Source organism: Orbicella franksi, chromosome 6 (assembly GCF_964199315.1).
Source record: "Orbicella franksi chromosome 6, jaOrbFran1.1, whole genome shotgun sequence".
Classification (NCBI taxonomy): domain Eukaryota; kingdom Metazoa; phylum Cnidaria; class Anthozoa; order Scleractinia; family Merulinidae; genus Orbicella; species Orbicella franksi.
Window position 1 is genome coordinate 13,869,986 of NC_138150.1, and position 19,170 is coordinate 13,889,155.

Below are 19,170 nucleotides of genomic sequence, written 5' to 3' on the forward strand. Positions count from 1 at the left end.
GTTGTGTAGTTTAACTCTTTTTCTGGCAACTTTTATGTTTTTTAGGGGATAGACATCAAACGGAAGCACGCTAAGAAGAACGCACGAAAAGAGCCTGCCTCACAGAATGTCTACCTGAGGCTCCTCGTGAAGGTTGATCATTTTTCTACCTTACATTAACTTAAAAAAATGCCTGTCGAACATAACTACTAAGGCTCTTATTTCGATTTTCTTGCAGCTCTATCGCTTTCTGGCCCGTCGTACAAATGCAACTTTCAACAAAGTTATTTTAAAACGACTTTGTATGAGTCGTGTGAACAGACCACCTCTAGCCCTGTCTCGTTTGGTAGGTGTCGATCAGTTCTTATCATTGTTTTACACGATCGTTCTGTGCGTAGATAGTATCATTTATTTTTGCTTTCTGTTTTGTTTTTGAAGGTGCGTAAAATGAAAACCAAGCGTGACTATGCTGGAAAGATTTGTGTTGTTGTTGGAACAGTTACTGACGATCTGAGGTTGTACGAGGTGCCACCATTGAAGGTTCGTCTGTTCGAGTTTTATAAACCTGCGAGCCAGCGATCCATGCGAGCCAAAGGGCGAGCCATGCGAGCCATGCGAGTCATGCGAGTCATGCGAGCCCTAGTAAAAATGTTAAGATTTTTTATTTGTTACATTTACATGCACATGAGAACAAGAACAAGAGCAACGGAACAAGATGAATAAGATCGCAATATTAAATTCGTGCAATATTAAATTCTAAGGGAAGGGACAACCACATGCAGCAGTCAGCCAACCTACAAAGTTTTGGTAACTCTGATTCACTAAAGAGCGAACCTGTTAAAATTACGCGATTCACTCACCATTCTTGACGCCAATACACGGAGTTGCCCTGAAGTACTGTTCTCTTTTTTCTTGAATGATTTTCAACGTGGATATCAATGAATTACAGGTGCCAGTGGATACCATTCACTTACCCATTCGAGTAGCGGTGGGGCAGTGGAGCCGTACGTTTCTCTCAGAAAATTTCTTTACTTTAGTCCTGAACCTTAATAAATTTTTGACGCATCGTTTTTATTTTTTGCCGATCCTGGGCGATTTGAATACACAAAATTTTCTCCAAACAACAAAAATATGAAATAAAGAAAAAAATTCGTCACACTCAGGGTAGCCATTACTATGATGCAAGACTTGGCACGATGTGCAGATGTTTAGAGCATTTTTCATATTTGCCGCACCAGCAATAGTTCTGGTAACCGAAGCGAGATTAGGATTTTCTTTTGGGAATATTTCAATTGTAGGCACTTTTGTAGCTAAATTTTTATTTAAAATTAATTTCCCAGGCCCGGAAAGAGAGAGTACCCTAGGAGCGAGGTTGTACCATTTATACTCATCCCCAGGGTCATCTCCGCTTTCAAGATGGCGGGCGAGCGGTTTATAGCAATAGTTTAGTGATAGTCGGGCGCGAGATCTATGTTTCTTGGCGAAAAGTTGACGACCTCTCAGACCAGTTGAAGAAAAAAAAATACTCGCATAAATGGCTCGCATGGCTCGCTGGCTCGCAGATTTAGCAGACCCCGTCTGTTCGCCATATTTAGTGTATTTAGAGGCTCTCGCTATTTGTACAATACATTTGGAGTTTGACTTAGCAGATATATTTTCTGGCCACTTGAAAGCCCAACTTTTGGTCTTACCTAGCAAGTTGTATTTACAGTACATTGTTACTTAATAGCCTCAGTGATTGGTTTTCACTGTCACGCCATTGAAAATAAAAATCGGAACTATTTCATAATTTAAGTCAAGAATCCGGGATATGATAGATGATCAATATATAAAAAGCCCTGCCAAGATTCAGGTCTGGTTTTCATTTGCACGTTATTCAGAAAAGACCAGTGTTTCGGCTAAATTTATAAAGCTTTGTATGGAAACTCCATGTTTGTTTGTGCCCGTCAAAGGGGCACCAACATGGTGGCCAGAAAGTAACTGAAACATCTGTCATTGAGTATTGAGTTTTGTAATTGAAATGAAAAGTTATTTCTCTAGAGATCCAACACATTGAAATTAATACTTCTTCAAGGGCAAGAACCGATCAGTTAGCAAAAACTTGAGTGCTAACTCATATTTTGACCTTTGTGAGAACCTTCTCAGGCTGCCATTTTTGTTGAGTTTTGACAAACTGTATGTATTAAACATTGAGTCCATAGCTTACACAACTAGACATGTCTAGACACTAGGGTTCATTTACAATTCTATGTATTTTTCAGTGCTAAGCCAAGACTTCATTGTGATTTGCAATTCAACTGACATATTGGAATTAAGCCCCCTCTCTGCCACAATGTCGGAAGTCGTAGCAGGCTCAATTATTGCGCATGTTGTTTACTGAGCCTACAATACCTCATAATGAAGAAGCTACTCAAACAAACTTGTTGGTCCTAGAACGGCTTGTTTCTTTTGTTATAACTATCTATTCACATAAATGGTATATTTCATCCACAAGTAAGGTCAATTTTCCTTTGAGGTTAAAAGGTTGACAGAAGAAAAGGTGAGTAACCCACTGGTGAACAGTTCTTAATATCTGGTTGCCAGCACTCTACATTTTGATTGCATTGGTGGCCAGTGAGTCCCAATTTCGTGCCCTGTCTTTTGGAATTTGTGTTACAAATGTTCTAGGCTAGACACACTTCAAGTAAAATTGTCCTGTGTAACAAGGCCTTTCAAAACCTTAAATTGTTGCTTGAAGAAACTGGTGGACAAGGTATTAAAAATGTATGTTTTTTTACTTGAAGGTGTGTGCCCTTCATGTGACTGAGGGAGCCCGTGCAAGGATTTTGAAGGCTGGTGGGGAAGTAATCACCTTTGACCAGTTGGCATTAAGGGCCCCAAAGGGGAACAACACTGTGCTGCTTCAAGGTGATCTGAAAAAAAAAATTTGTTAACTGCGGCCTTGTTCTAGCTGAGCAAGTGGGGACATACAAAGGACTTCTTCTGGGGACAAAACAGGCACAAATCCCTTGTGCTATATTTCACCCAAGGGAACATTTTTGTAGACACTATTACATGGCTCTATAAATTTTGCTTTCATTCCTCTACAACAGGGGTTTAATTAACATTTTCAGCAGGAGAACAACTGGTTTTCACAGGCAGGCAAAACTTTTTGAACTGAAGTTCTTTATAAGAACTTTCCCCTGGATGATCAAACCAGGCTGGCAAAATCATCCTCACAGCCTGCCTGGTGCCCAGCCCTTAATGAAACCCCTGCTGCAGTAATGTAATTAATATTCTATAAAAGTGGATAATCACATTAAAATTTGGTTCGTCAATGGAACCTGATTTCTCAGTGAGATCAGTTCAGGTTGGTGGGATACATGATGATGCTCACACAGTGTTTAATCCATTGATGCCTGCATGAAATTGCCTGCGACCCACCCCTAATTCCCTGGTGTTTTTGTGAAATATTTCAGAGCAAGCGAAAGCATAAAAATAAACCATACGGGGAGTAACCACAGACACAAGATCAGGTTTCAAGACTTCGTTTATTTTATAAATGAAGGGCCAAAATATTAAAAAATATCAACAAAGAGAACTCAACTTGATCTGTAAAACTGATAAGGAAACAAGAAATTATATTTTTTTCTTTGCCACGCGACAAAAGCCGAGAAAATTGAATATGCAAAAATGAGTTAATTTTTTACTTAGCTGAATAAGACTCCCAAAAAATATATTTGAATGAATCGAATAAACTAAACAAACAAACCATGGGGGTCACCATAAATTAAATTTGCAGAAATCCAGCGTGCAAAAATACTGTCCCCTTTTAAAACCTAAAATTCCCAAATAAAGGCAACCAAATGAAAGAAACGTGACAGGAAGTTCAAAAACAATAAATTTTTATTCAAGATAAAAGCATAAAAATGTTCAAAATTTTGCAGGCGTGCTTCGCTGCATGACTGCATGTTCAAAGTAATTCTTCATGCTAAAGCGAAAGCTTGAGATTTTACCGACAAGTTTTGCAGTTATTTTATCGGCCGTGGCTTTACCAATTGTTCTAAAAGTTGAATTTAACTTCGAAGTAATACTGTACATTACCATTTTTGTTTTCTTGAAGGAGAAGGTCACTCCAAAAACCGTGTACCCTATTTACCCTTGTATAATGCGCACCCGTATATAATGCGCACCCTGATTTTCCAGACAATTTTTGAAAATAAGTACCCACCAAAACAAAAAATCCTTGTTCAACAAAAGACAAACAATGTGTATATTCCATTGCAACAGTTTAATAACATGAACTTTCAAGCTTACAGTACTCAGGTAATTAGTGTTGACCTGCCGGTAAACTTTTCTAAATCACAAAGCAATTATTTACAACAGTTTCGAAGTGAGCGCTAATTTTAGGATTGTTAACTGTACCTCAAAACCCGTAAAAATCCTCTGACTCCAAGTCAGATGTGAAGAGCTCATCTACAAGAACCTCATCTTCTAAAATAGATTCATCATCTGATGAACTGTCAAAAACACAATCATCCTCGGAACCATCCAGAGCATTTGTGATTCCGCACTTTAAAAAAGATCTCGCGACCATTTCTCGTGGAATATCATGCCATGCTTCGCCGATCCACTGGCACATGAGTTCTTCGGATGGTTTCTTTTGTCTTCCAGTAGCCGTCAGTTGATGGATTCCCTCAGCCATCCATGCCATCCACCTTTGCCTGCCTCTGTCCTTAAAAGGTTTGTTTAAACACACATCTAGAGGCTGCAGTACTGAGGGGAGCCCACCAGGAATTACGGCCAAATCCGTGTTCTCCAATTTCAGCAAATGTTTCACTTGCTCAGTCTTGTGTGCTTCAAAGGAATCCAACACTAGTAGACTTCTTTGCCGACTCAGACCTCCAATTCGACAACGCCAAACTTTTTCAATCCAAATTTTCATGATTTTGCTGTCCGTCCAGCCCTTTTCTTGGACAGCAACTACGACGCCATGTTTGTTTTGGATCTTTGGCATGGTCTTGCGCTTGAAAATGACCAGCGGTTTCAATTTGGAGCCATCTCCTGCACATGCCAAAACGACAGTCAGGCGGTTCTTTTCATTTCCTGTGGTTCGAATCTTCACTGTTTTCTCGCCGATTGTGCTGACAGTTCGATTTGATGGCATGTCAAATTGAATTGGACTCTCATCCATGTTTGCCACAAGATGAAGAGGATAGTTGTGGGCTCTTCGCTGCCTGATAACAAACTGGTGAAACTGCACGAGTTTCTCTTTGTAGTCGCGTGGAAGATGTTGGGCGAGCGTAGTTTTCTGTAGCAATGACAAACCATTTCTCTTCATGAATCTTTGGCACCAGTGGTTGAAAGCCTTAAACTCGCCAGCATCGATGTCATACTGCGGATGTTTAGAAAGTTCCATCGCTTTTAGCCTGATCATGGCTGGTAAAATCGCCAGTCTGTTGTTTTGCTTTTCTGTGATCCAAGCCATCAGATCTTGCTCAAGGTGAGGCCAAGCTGCTTTCCTTCCAGGATGCGCATGTTGTCGTGGCATTTTCTCTAGGTTTTCCTTGCTTCTTCGCCAAAGACGGATATTGCTCTTGGCAATTCCAAACTCTCGCTGGGCTGAACGATTTCCATGCTGTTCTGCAAATTGTATAACTTTCAACTTCTCCGCTGTGGTGTAACTTTGTCGCTTCGTGTTTGCTGCTCCCATAATTGCCCCTCAGTTTACAATGATTGCAATAAAGATGCTTCAAAACAGTTTGTTTTTATCCATCATATTTAAACAGCGGTTATTGGTTAGTTATGTTTTTATTATAACAACAGTCTTGACAACAGCCTATTAAAACCAAGTTTATTGTTCTTTTGTGTGTGCATGCAAATGAGTGTAGCGGTGTAAACGATCAACAAACAAAAGGTGCCGAGTATAATGCGCAGTGCAAATTTTGAACTATAAATTTTGGAAAAAAGTGCGCATTATACATGGGTAAATACGATATTTTTTTCCATCACCAATAAAAAGTTCACATTGAGTTGAGTTACTCACCGTTGTTTTAGCTTTGAAGTGGATGCGATCCCAATGAAAAAGAAGTGAAAAGTTTGACACTGGGAGCCGCCATTTTGAAAGGATCTTGAAGGCCAGGCCGCATATCCGTGATGTCATTCAGTCCAAATTGGTGTGAAACTCAAAGGCTAAAGCTCTCCTTTTCTGTCCTAAATTCGTTTATTCCATTGTGAGCTTAAATGTTGGGTCCCGGGCTGTAAAACCCGAACCGAAAAGGATAGAGAAAGAGGAGTGACTTTCCTTAGTTTGCCTGCAAAGAACAAAAAATTGCCAAAGAAGTTCGAACGGCTACATCGGGATGAGAGATTCATTCCAAAAAAACTCAAAAATGTGAATGTGTGCAATAAGCATTTCACAGACGACTGTCTCAAACTGAATACTGATTTGAGCTTGTGGGTAGAAACACAAGAAGTAGGTCATTGAAAAATGCTTTCCGACAATTTTTCAATGGAAGGCTCTTGTAAAGGCACGCATTGCTAGCAAACCGTGCATTGCAAGGAATGAAAAGAGGTAGCTATCAGTTATACTTTTCATTTTTTAAAAATATTTTTGCCCGGCAGAACTGTTGTTGACTTGATTTGGTAAATATTATTTCTGCGCAAGAATTTGAAGCTCCTCGCTGGATGGGGACTCAAATTTCAAGAAAAAACCTTGGGACCAGCTGGTCCCTAAGTTTTCAGGTTTGGTCACCAGCATAAGTATTTTAGTCGCCAAAAATTTTCAACCCTTCAGGCTTAATATATTTTCATGAAAAGAAGCTAAAACGGTGTGAATCACGGGTTTTGCATGTATATATCAGTTTGCCGCTTTTTTTCTACAATAACAGGGAAAATGGCTTATTGAAATTCTATTCTTCATTTGCCAGTCTTACCAGTATTTATAAAAAAGCTTCCATGTTGCAAGCTTTGATTCATTATTTTTCGTAGACTGGCCCAAGGTTTTTCGTGTTGTCGTGTTCATTGATGCATAGCGACTGCACGCATTTTTTTGGGTGAATTTATCAAATTTCTTAGGGTACTGTGGGAACTTCAAATGCGCTTTAGATTTCTTTAAAATTACATGTCAGACTAACCCGCTTCGGTTTTCTTTTAGGGAAAAAGCATTTTTTCGATTCATACATCTTTTGTGTGAGCCAAAAACTCAGAGCGTGTTTAATAATTGCCCTTGACAGCCAGGGATGAGTTAAAATACTTACAAATTTTAAATGCTGTCTAATTTGACTTAAAATACTTTGGAAGAAGTAGTTAATGGTACATCAGTCCTATCTATATATCGACAATTACCGATAACAAGTCCTGCTATAGCGAAACCCCATATCTGCATGTAACTATTATTTTGTCTGAAATGTGTTGCAATTAGTTCTCAATTTTATCAACACAATTCATCATTAATTAAGGACGTTTTTTTTTTTCTTTTTTTCATTCACATTATTTTTGGGAACTACAGTTGCTAATGAAAGCAGTGCTACAGTAAAAAATGAAGCTGTAATCTTACTGCATGCTTTGTTAAGTAACGATTCCAGTAAACACGACACATGCGACACGAAAAACACACTTGCAGAGCCAATTTTCCTTCCGCTGGTTTACGCATGTAAAAGTTGTATATACTTTTTTCTTCTATCCAAAATGTAGTACATATGCTTAGCTTTCCAACAATACAAATTACAATTCTCACAAAACATCTTAGGTACTGATGAGGAATGTCGTCAATTTCACATTTCATGTCAAAGACATTGATTTCACTTCACATCTTACATGTAAAGTCACTGTGTGTTTCACAAGAGTCCACGTAGTCCATAAGCGTAAAGAAACCTAGGCAAACACATACGAGCACGAGCAAAAAGTATCCAAATCTTATAAGTAAACACACAGACTTGTGAGGTGAAAAGCATCCACCCGATTTAAACACGCCATTGAAAACTTGTAAGTTTCTGTGATACCAGAACTCCCTCCACATTGAACCGCCAGTAACATAAAAATGAAGACAAATCAGATCAAAAGCACTAAACTGGGGATTTATTTAAGCCACCAGTTCAATTCTGTGAGCAATTTACAAATAAACCTCCTCTTCCTCTTCCACTTCTCTGCGTCGGTATGGTTGCACATCTCTCACAAGTACACCACAGGGCATTTTCCAACCGATCATTCAATTCAACTTGATTGTTATCTCCCACGGAATCACTAGCACATTCTGGCTTCAAGAGCAGCCATACTAAAGCTCAAAAGAACAAACACACTCTCGGACGGAATGATGTCACGGATATGCAGCCTGGCCTTTAAGATCCTTTCAAAATGGTGGCTCCCAGTGTTGAACTTTTCACTTCTTTTTCTTTGGGATCGCATCCACTTGAGATGCTAAAACAATGGTGAGTAACTCAACTCAATGTGAACATTTTATTGGTGATGGAAAAAAATTCACGGTTTTTGGAGTGACCTTCTCCTTTAAGTCCAGGAAGCTGCTTTAAATCTGCGACCTGTATTCAAAACTTACTTGAAAGCGCACAGGTCGTCATGTTTTCACAGTGGTTGAAGAAAGAAAAAATTCTTCACCAGAAAGGTTTGAGGACTCTGCACACCTTGATCTTTCATTCTGAGGCCACCTAAACACCAATTTGTTTTTTCTTTCATTTTAAGTGCCAAAGAAGTAGTTTCTCCATTTTAGGAATGAAAATAAGAACCTGGAAGTTTGTAGATTTGGCCCGCAATGCGCCATGATTACCTGCACTTTTTGAGCACATGATTTTAAGACGAAAAATCGTCTGTCTAAGACCCCTAAAGTCCTCTTAAAATATGCTCAGAAAGTCGATTCTCATTGGTTTATTTGTCCTTAACAACAATAAAACAATAGGTCTAGATAACAGCAGACATGTAAAGATTTTAAGGAAAATGACCAATTTTTTAAGTTTACAAGACATGAACTTCTGTCATCTTCAGTTGAATGATTACAAAGCAAGTTGAATTATAAGTAGACAAAAATGCTAATTAAGCCAAATAGTAACAAAAGAATGTGAAGAGGTGTAAATTAAAAGGATAATTTTAGATTTACATGGTGTAATTGCTGATTGAGGCAAGGTAGTTCTTTTTGAATATGGATACCCTCCTTTATCGTGAGCTGAAAGCTGGTAGTGGCGTGATCTAAAATATGAAAGCAGTCTGTTGAACACAATAAGTGACAACATTCAAAATTCTGAAGATGTTTGAAAATGTGAGAGGCCTTATCAACGGCTAAGTGCTCATGTATGCGTGTGGAAAAATGTCGGGTGGTTTCGCCGACATAACAGGCATTACAGCCAGCACATGTAAACTTATAAACCACACGTGAACGAAGCCTGCCGGGGATAGGGTCTTTCACACCAAAAAGGTAACCTATCGTAAACGAAGAAAAAACTAATTTGATGTCTAAATCATTACAATAACACTTTATTAAGTGTCGAATCTTCTTCTGAGTGATGACAGAAATATGGCTTATGTACGGCAGCTTAAAGTAAAACGTGGGCAAGGTGGTAAGGGGGTAGCCACAGGGACAATGATTGCTATGGGTCCCAATGATGTAACGGTTAACCACTTTTTCAATTAAATGGGCAGGGAAAAGTTTCTTTTTGAGAATTTCAGTAAGCTTGGTTATGTCCTTGTGTAACCCCAACCAAGTGCTGTTGATATTGTAGGCCCTGTCAACAAGAGTCCTAATGAGACCTACTTTGTATGAGTACGAGGTGAAGCTAAAATAATTAGTTAATAACCCAGTAAAGGTTTTCTCTCGGTAAACCCTAGTTAGAAAAGAATTAGTGTCACTATTATCAATGAGAACATCTAGAGAGGGTAACTTGCGATTAAGTTCTTTTTCCATAGTAAACCTTATGTTGGGGTGCCTAGAGTTAATGTAGTCAAAAAATATAAGAGCATCGTGCTCTGAGTGAAATAAACAAAAAGTATCGTCAACATACCTACGATAAAATAAAACTTTAGAGCATTGAAAATTTTCCAACCATAGTTTTTCATGATGCCCCATAAAAAGATTGGCTAATACAGGAGCAAGGGGAGACCCCATGGCCACACCGCCAATTTGGTCATAGAAAGGACCGTTAAAAAAGAAATGGGTCTGGGCGGTGGCTACAGTGAAAAGGCTTCTAAGTTCAAGTTTACTTAACTTAAGGTCAGGATTGCCCTCGGAAATGTAATTGACCGCCAGGGACCCATAGCAATCATTACCACCATGGCTACCCCCTTACCACCTCACCCACGTTTTACTTTAAGCTGCCATACATAGGCCATTTTTCTGTCATCACTCAGAAGAAGGTTCGACACTTAATAAAGCACTATTGTAATGATTTAGACATCAAATTAGTTTTTTCTTCCTTTAAGAGAGGTGACCTTTTTGGTGTGAAAGACCCTATCCCCAGCGGGATTCGTTCACGTGTGGTTTATAAGTTTACATGGGCGGGCTGTAATGCCTGTTATGTCGGCGAAACCACCCGACATTTTTCCACACGTGTACATAAGCACTTAGCCGTTGATAAGGCCTCTCACATTTTCAAACTCATTGTGTTCAACAGACTGCTTTCATATTTTAGATCACGCCACTACCAGCTTTCAGCTCACGATAAAGGAGGGTATCCATATTCAAAAAGAACTACCTTGTCTCAATCAGCAATTACACCATGTAAATCTAAAATTATCCTTTTAATTTACACCTCTTCACATTCTTTTGTTACTATTTGGCTTAATTAGCATTTTTGTCTACTTATAATTCAACTTGCTTTGTAATCATTCAACTGAAGATGACAAGTTCTGTCGAAACATGTCTTGTAAACTTAAAAAATTGGTCGTTTTCGTTAAAATGAAACAATAGGAGAGCCAAAACGTCTTCAGGAAGGGTAGGGAAGGCAATTGTCCTCACCTGCTTTTTTTACAGCCACTTATGGCCGGCACAGGGAATTGGGATTGTGTTTTCAGTGGGTTTAAAAAGCCTACAAATGATGATAAGACACGACGGTCTTCTAATGCAAAAAGCAATTGATGAATTCGTAGTGGTATTCTGATGTAGGCCATGTAGTTTCTTTTCTTTTAATACTAAAACTCCTTACAAACACCTTAATCATACGAACACAAGGTGATTGTGATTGTACAAGGTAACTCCACGGTGATTATAGGTATTCATTGATTTTCTGTTGCACAAGTGACTTACTACCATTCTCAGTCCCTAATGAACTAATTGTTTCTATTTTAGGCCCAAGGAAGGCTCGTGAAAGTGTGAGGCACTTTGGCCTTGCTCCAGGTGTGCCTCACAGCACAACTAAGTGAGTATTGGTCATGATCACTGTGGGGTTTTAGCTAATGTTACAGTGACTGAGGTTTTAAGAGTGTGTCCACGAGAAAACGAGGCAGAAGCAGGCAGGAGGTGATACAGCTCAAATCACCAATTTTGCTCTAACTTGGCGCAAATGTTGGGTTTGGTGAGTAAATGATCATGGCAAGACATTGGGTCAAAATAATTGTTATTCCCTTCAAGTTAGGGGAACCCCCTCCAAAAATGGTCATTTGTTACTAATTTATGCATGTTTAATTAGCTGTTTTTGATTAAGTATTTCTACAATAAGAAAGGCCATGTGGAGATGAAATCCACTGGATCACGTTCAATTATTATCAGTCTCAAAGCACAGATATTCATTTGAACTAGACAATTTGATTTCTTTCCGTGGCTCCATGTAAAGTAAGGTGCATATTTCGTAGTGTTGTGAATAGCCTTTAATTGATGGCAAAAACTGCACTGGGCAACAGCAAATACACATTATTCTAACATGGATAGTGGGAGCAATCACTAAAGTTCTCAAAAAAGCCATAAAATGTTTGGGGACTTCAATATTTTTCCTGTGCTGGCATACTGTTTACATAGGACTTTACGAGTTTTGGCCTTTTCATGAACATCCACTAAAACATAAAAGCCATTTTTCTGTCTTAACCTAACTCGAAATCAACAAGAAATATCTACCTAAGTATTTTCCTATCAATTTTCATTATAAATTCAGTGAAAAGAAGCACTTGAGACATTTTTTTCATATATTTTTAGAGCTACATTTTGTGGCATTCTCATGATGATGAAAAAACGCGACAGAAGAAGATTCAACGTGTAAGTTCCCTCAACTTAGGTTTTCAGGTGTAAAATAGAATGGAGACAAGAAATAACTACTACATACATGTCACTTGGACGCGATTTTGCGCTCTCGTTGATTCTTGGATTGCGAAATGTCCAGTTTTGTGTCATCTGCTCCATTGCTTTGACCCGAGGTTTAAAGAGAATATCCATTGCCATCCCGCTTTCGTCATCAGAGATATCAACATTTGTCAAAAAAGCTACTCAAAAGGCCATATAAAATCCAGGAAGAGCTATCACTGCTGTAAATGTTATTACATACAGATTTCTTTCAAAGCCCACCACAAAACATTCCACCAACTTTGATGATATTAAGCGGTACAATTTGTATTACCATACATGACATATTTACTGAATTAAAAGAAAGTAAACGCTGACTTTTCAACGTCTAAGGTAAAGATGGCGGAGTATTTTGAGATGGATTTTCAAAGCAGTCTGTGTGTGAAAACAGCAGTGATCACTCTCCCTGGATTTTAAACGGCCTTTGAGTAGCTGTTTCGACAAAATGTTGATATCTCTGATGACAAAAGCGGGGATGGCAACAGATATTCTCTTACACCCATTGACGCCTGCATGAAATTGCCTGCGACCCACCCCTAATTTCGTGGCATTTTTGTGGAATATTTCAGAGCAAGTGAAAGCACAAAAATAAACCATATGCGCAGTAACCACAGACACAAGATCAGGTTTCAAGACATCGTTTGTTTAAAGTTGAGTAAATGAAGGGTCAAAATATTAAAAAATATCAACAAAAAGAACTCAACTTGATCTGTAAAACTGTTAAGAAAACAACAAATTATATTTTTTTCTTTGCCACGTGACAAAAAGCCGAGAAAATTGAATACGCAAAAACAATATAATTTTTTACTTTAGAGGACAAAACAAAACCGAATACAACAGAATTTCCACTCTCTTACTATAATGGATAACATTTGAGAAAACACCAGAAAATAATGGCGAAAGACACATGTAAAAACCAATGTAAAAAGAAGAAATCAGATAATTTCCTCGCCGCACGACGAAATGGCACAGCGCTGTGAAAGACGAAAGTTGTACATCAAAAAGACAACAAACACAAGCCAAGTATTTTGAGATAAATCCTATTTCAACTGTGTTAATTTAGTTCCCACTTTGTTCTTTTCTCAGGAGTTCTACAGTAGCTGTATGAGACTCCAAAATAAGTATATTTGAATGAAGCGAATAAACTAAACAAACGAACCACAGGGGTCACTGTAAATTAAATATGCAGAAATCCAACGTGTAAAAATACTGTAGTAGCTGAATGAGACTCAAAAAAATATATTTGAACAGGGCTCAAAATTGCAACTCACTGGTCGCCAATGCGACCAAAAATTGAGCACTGGCGACTAAATTTTCAGAACTGGTCACCAGCTGGCAACTCGCGTTTTGTCCGATAACTAAAGAAAACCATGACACAACTTTGTTTTTAAATCTTTATATTAGGAAATCAATCGGATATGGTAGGTAGTATACAACTCACCTTTCCATCCCAAGTAAAATAATGTCTGAATATCACAAGATAATTGAAAAAATTGAATGTATTTTGACACGTCAATACTGCGTTCACGGCGCGCCATATTGTTTCAGCAGCTTATTCTGAAACGAGGATCGCAGGCGCACTTCAACACCACATGCTTTTCATTTGCCACGAAAATGGCGGCAAATACCAATCAGTTGAAGGAATATACGGGAGTTCTTACGTGTGGGGAATGAAGATTCAAGCATGGCATTGTTTGTCGGCAGCGAAAGGTGGCAAAGAAAGCAAGTCAAAAATAAAGAACGACATTTCGAAGAAGTAGCAAAGGGAAAATACGCAAGGACCCATGTTTGTCTGACAATGAAAACCACGGACTTAAAACGTTTTATGCTTCGCTTCATTTAAAATGACTGTAGAGACAGCCATCACCTTCGGACCAGGGACATATCACCTGAGAACAACAGTAGCTTTATAACTAAGTGTTACTCGTGTTGTTTTTAATTGTTTTCGCTCTTCAATTGTGACTTCTTGCATGCAAAGTAACCAATAAAATCATGTTCTTGTGTGAGTTATAATTATGTAAAATAAGTTGGCGACCAAAATTTTTCCATTAGTTGCCAGCTGGCTTGTGAAAGAAAAAGTTAATTTCGAGCCCTGTTGAATGAAGCAAATAAACTAAACAAACAAACCATGGCAGTCGCCATAAATTGAAATATGCAGAAATCTAGTGTGCAAAAATACTGTTCACTTTTAAAACCTGAAATTCCCAAATAAAGGCAGTCAAATGAAAGAAATGTGACAGGAAGTTCAATAGCAATAAATTTTCATTTAATATGAGGCAAAAAACTTATCTCAAAGCATAAAAATGTTCAAAATTTCACAGACATGCTTCTTTGTATGACTGCATGTTTAAATTAATTCTTCACGCCAAAGCGAAAGCTTGAGATTTTGCCGACAAGTTTTGCAGTTATTTCATTTGCCATGGCTTTACCAATTGTTCTAAAAGTTGAATTCAACTTCATAGTAATACTGTACATTACTATTTTTGTTTTTGTAAGTCCAAGAAGCTGCTTTAAACCCACGATCTGTATTCAAAACTCACTTGAAAACGCACCAATCGTCATGTTTTCACGGTGGTTGAAAGAAGGAAAATTTCTTCACCAGAAAGGTTTGAGGACTCTGAACACCTTGATTTTCCATTCTGAGGCCACCTAAACATGGATTTATGTTTTTACTTTCCATTTTAAGTGCCAAAGAAGTAATTTCTCCATTTTAGGAATGAAAACAAGACCCTGGAAGTTTGTAGGTTTAACCCGCAATGCGCCATGATTACCTGCAATTTTCAAGCGCATGATTTTAAGACGAAAAACTGTCTTTCTAGGACCCCTATAAAAATATGCTCAGAAAGTCGATTCTTATTGTTTTATTTGTCCTTAACAACAACAGAACAATGGGAGAACCAAAACATCTTCAGGGAGGGTAGGAAAGGCAATTGTCCCCACAAGCATTTTTTACAGCCGGTTCTGGCTGGCACAGGAAATTGGGGGTGGGTTTTCACACGGCCAGTTACGGCCGGCACAGGAGTCAATGGGTTAAACCTTGGGTCGAAGCAATGAAACAGATGACACAAAACTGGACATTTCGTAATCCAAGAATCAAAAACAGCACAAAATCGCGTCTAAGTGACATGTATGTAAAAGTTATTTCTATTTTTATTCTATTTTACGCCTGAAAACATAAGTCGAGGGAACTTATGCATTGAATCTACTTCTGCCACATTTTGAATTATCATGAGAATGCCACAAAATTTAGCTCTGAAAATATCTGAAAAAAAAATTTCTCAAGTGCTTCTTTTCACCGAATTTATACTGGAAATTGATAGGAAAATACTAAGGTAGATACTGAGTGTATTTCGAGTTAGGTTAGGACAGAAAAATGGCTTTTGTGTTTTAGTGGATGTCCCTGAAATGGCCAAAAATCGTTAAGTCCTATGTAAACAGTATGCCAGCACAGAAAAAATATTGAAGTCCCCAAACATTTTATGGCTTTTTTCAGAACTTTAGTGATTGCTCTCACTATCCATGTTATAATGATGTGTATTTGCTGTTACCCAGTGCAGATATTTGCCATCGATTAAAGGCTATTCACAACACTACAAAATATGCACCTTACTTTAGATGGAGCCATGGAGGGAAACCAAATTGTCTAGTTCAAATGAATATCTGTGCTTTGAGACTGATAATAGTAGAACATGATCCAGTGGATTTCATTTTCACATGGCCTTTCTTATTGTAGAAATACTTAATCAAAGACAGCTAATTAAATATATATAAATAAGTGAAAAACGGCCATTTTTGGAGGGGGTCCTCCTAACTTGAAGGGAATAAAATATTTTGACCTAAGTTTTTGATGATCATTTACTTGCTAAACCCAACATTTGTGCCAAGTTTGAGCGAAATCTGTGATTTGAGCTGTACCACCTCCTGCCTGGTTTCCTTATGGACACACTCGTAAAGTTCTTAACAGTAAACATAAAATTGCTGCATTGTTTGCCCTTGTGATGTAAAAAAAAAATGGTTTGTGGTGTTCTTTGAGCTTTATCCACATGTGTTTTTTCCACAGGCCTTATGTTCGTTCCAAAGGACGCAAATTTGAGAGGGCTCGTGGCCGCAGAAAGAGCCGTGGCTACAAAGTGTAAAGAAAATGAGGCTAAACGTGCAACAATAAATTTATTGTTCAAAGGACAGCTTGACATGTTGTTTGAAGATAATAATAATCATTAGGAATCCACCATATTATTTCAAACAGTTTATTTGTAAGGGGTTTCACTGAGATGTTTAGTGGGAGAATGCAATTGGTTTTCACAGGCAGGCAAAACGTTTGTAACTTTTGTAGGAGAAAATAATTTTCAAGATGGTGAAACCAACTGGGGGAAAATCGCTCACAGTCAGTCTCTTTACCCAGTGCCTGCCCCTGATTGGAACACTGACCTGATATGACTTCAGACTTCTGAAAATAAGACTTTTGCTTGCTTGGACTCTTGCCTTGCATTATTTTCTTACTGCCCTTGGTTTGGGAGCACTCGAGTCATGTTTGAGGAAATTCAAATTTGAGTAAGAGTCATGGAATTTAAGCAAGCGAATATTAGCGTTAAAAACTGACGTTTCGGCGTTATTGTGATACCATTCTCAAGGCAAAGTGAATAAGTAATGCAAAGATTTGATTTCTGTACAGTCTCTACAAATTAGCATAATAACAATTAATTGTTATGTAAATAGCAGTTTATTGTACTGTATAAAATGTGATTTTATTTTTCTTTGTTATCAGTACTATTTTATTTGTCTGTTTATTTATTTGTTTGTTTATTTGTTTATTTATTTATTTATTTATTCCTTTATTATTTTCTCGGAGAAATTAGCTATGCAGCTACTCTTGTAAATCTGAGGTGAACTAAAGGTGATGTATGTATGTACAAAGGATCACAAGTTCTTCAAGTGAATACCTTTGCGTGAATCGAGTCCGTTTCCACATTTAGGGATGGTTTAAGTTTTCTTATAAAAAGTATCCCTAAACGTGCAAACGGACTCAATTCGCGCAAAGGTATTCACTTGAAGAACTTGTGATCCTTTGTTATTATGCTTATTTGTAGAGACTGTATAGAAATCAAATCTTTGCATTATTTATTCACTTTGCCTTGCGAATGGTGTCACGATGACGCCGAAACATCTGCTGTTAACGTTAATATTCGCCTGCTTATGTTTGAAGAAATCGTTATTTATCAAGTTCTGAAATTATTGCATTAATTTGGATTTAATCATGCTGATAAGACTTTTTTGGGGGCTACTGAGAACGACCCTAGGGCTAGAACATTTAATATACATTCAAACCACTATAAAGCGGCTACCCTTGAGGAAATGGGAGGCGGCACTTAATATAGGTCGGTCGCTTAAGGATGGTGCCTACTTTTGTTAGTGCGCACACGTTCTGCGCATCACGCAAGGCAGGTTTAAGCGCCATGTGCGCGCTGGGGTTGACACTGACGCAATCAACTACGTTACGAAGTACAGGACTAAAATGAAAGCAAAATTTTCCCACTGTGACTCAATCAAGTTTAATGAACTTGTACTTAAACCAGGAACACCACAACAGCAGCATATGGCTAACCACGAACTGTTAACGTCTTCCAGCTGAAAAACTAGCTGTTATCTGTCGAAAATTATACTGAAATCCAACTGTAAACGTGTACCTGCAGATGGCGTGGTGCGCGGGCAAAACAAGTTCGAGATACCGAAATGTTTTACTTACTGGGGAGGTGACAGGAAAATATGTAACGGGCACTAAAAGTTTTCAAAAAAGATCAATAACTTTAAAAAACGCGTGGCTACCCCTACATTTTATGTTGTGAAATGGAAGTGGCAAGCCTATTCAACACGATTAGTTTCTGGTTGTGAGCAAAGGGTATTTAGACTGTATTTTAGCTGAACCAGAGGAAGGCTGTCGGAGACCCTAAAAGCACCGTTGCAACGATTTGTATATGTAATAGGACTACATTCTTGTCCAATTTGGAAATAATTGGGTGAAAAAAATTGCGAGGACAGCCAAAATTGGATGACGCCGTAGGCCAAGTCCAATTTGGCTGTCAGAGGAATTTTTTGAATCCAATTATTTCCAAATTGGACAAGCATGTAGTCCTGTTACTTATTAATTATATAGCTCGTGAGGTACTAAATACAGCTTTGCAAGGAAAACTACAGTAACTGAAGAAAAACAGACTGGGCCCTCGATCTTCCGAAACTTGGGAAAGCTTCGAAAATATCCGGTGATCTTCAGAGATCGCCGGATATTGTCACAAGTCTTCAGAAATCCTGGGAAGTGTTCGGGTGATCTTCGGAAATCTTTGGGTGATCATCGGAAATCTTTGGAAGTGTTCGGGCGATCTTTGGAAGTACTCAAGTGATCTAAAGAAATCTTCGGAGATGTTCGGGTGATATTCGGAAATGTTTGGAATTGTTCGGGTGACCTTAGGAAGTCTTTGGAATTGTTTGGGTGATCTTCGGAAATCTTCGGAAGTGTTCGGGGATCTTCGGAAATCTGTGGGAGCGTTCGGGTGATCTTCGGAAATCTTCGGAAGGTTTCGTGTGGTCTTCGCTAATCTTCGGAAGGTTAATAGCTTAATTTCATTGGCTGAGATAAACTGTCCTATTTTTTCCCAAATTGGACAGTTTCTGCGTTTTTACTCAGTCTTAATTGAAAACTGTCCAAATTAAATCCCAAATTGGACAGTTTTCAGAAATTAAAGGATAATAGCTGTGCTGACAATACTGGATAAACTGACTGCTACATAATTATGTTATTAAAAACATATCAAAAATGGTTTTTATGTTACCATTCACCATGTAGTATGGCAAGCCGTTTGTAGCAAAATTCAATCCTTGCAATATATGTTTAATCCTTTAAATAATGGTTTTATTTAAACATATAAAAAGGCATTCAATCCAAT

General features: G+C 38.2%; 1 protein-coding gene across 1 annotated transcript; it reads left to right on the plus strand.

Moving 5' to 3' along the window:
- The first annotated feature begins 36 nt into the window (after nt 1–36).
- On the plus strand, nt 37–16,414 carry LOC145489698 (large ribosomal subunit protein eL18-like). The gene is made up of 6 exons (XM_081468737.1): nt 37–132; nt 218–325; nt 418–519; nt 2,763–2,886; nt 11,249–11,318; nt 16,293–16,414. Exons 2-6 carry the CDS (start codon nt 284–286, stop codon nt 16,366–16,368), a joined length of 414 nt encoding a protein of 137 aa, XP_081324863.1. The 5' UTR covers nt 37–132; nt 218–283; the 3' UTR covers nt 16,369–16,414.
- Nucleotides 16,415–19,170: the final 2,756 nt, after the last annotated feature.

Coding starts and splice junctions, on each gene's coding strand:
- LOC145489698 (XM_081468737.1), top strand. CDS start 284: ATGAGTCGTGTGAACAGACCACCTCTAGCCCTGTCTCGTTTG. Junction 326..417: donor CTCTAGCCCTGTCTCGTTTG/GTAGGTGTCGAT, acceptor TTGTTTTTGAAG/GTGCGTAAAATGAAAACCAA. Junction 11,319..16,292: donor GTGCCTCACAGCACAACTAA/GTGAGTATTGGT, acceptor TTTTTTCCACAG/GCCTTATGTTCGTTCCAAAG.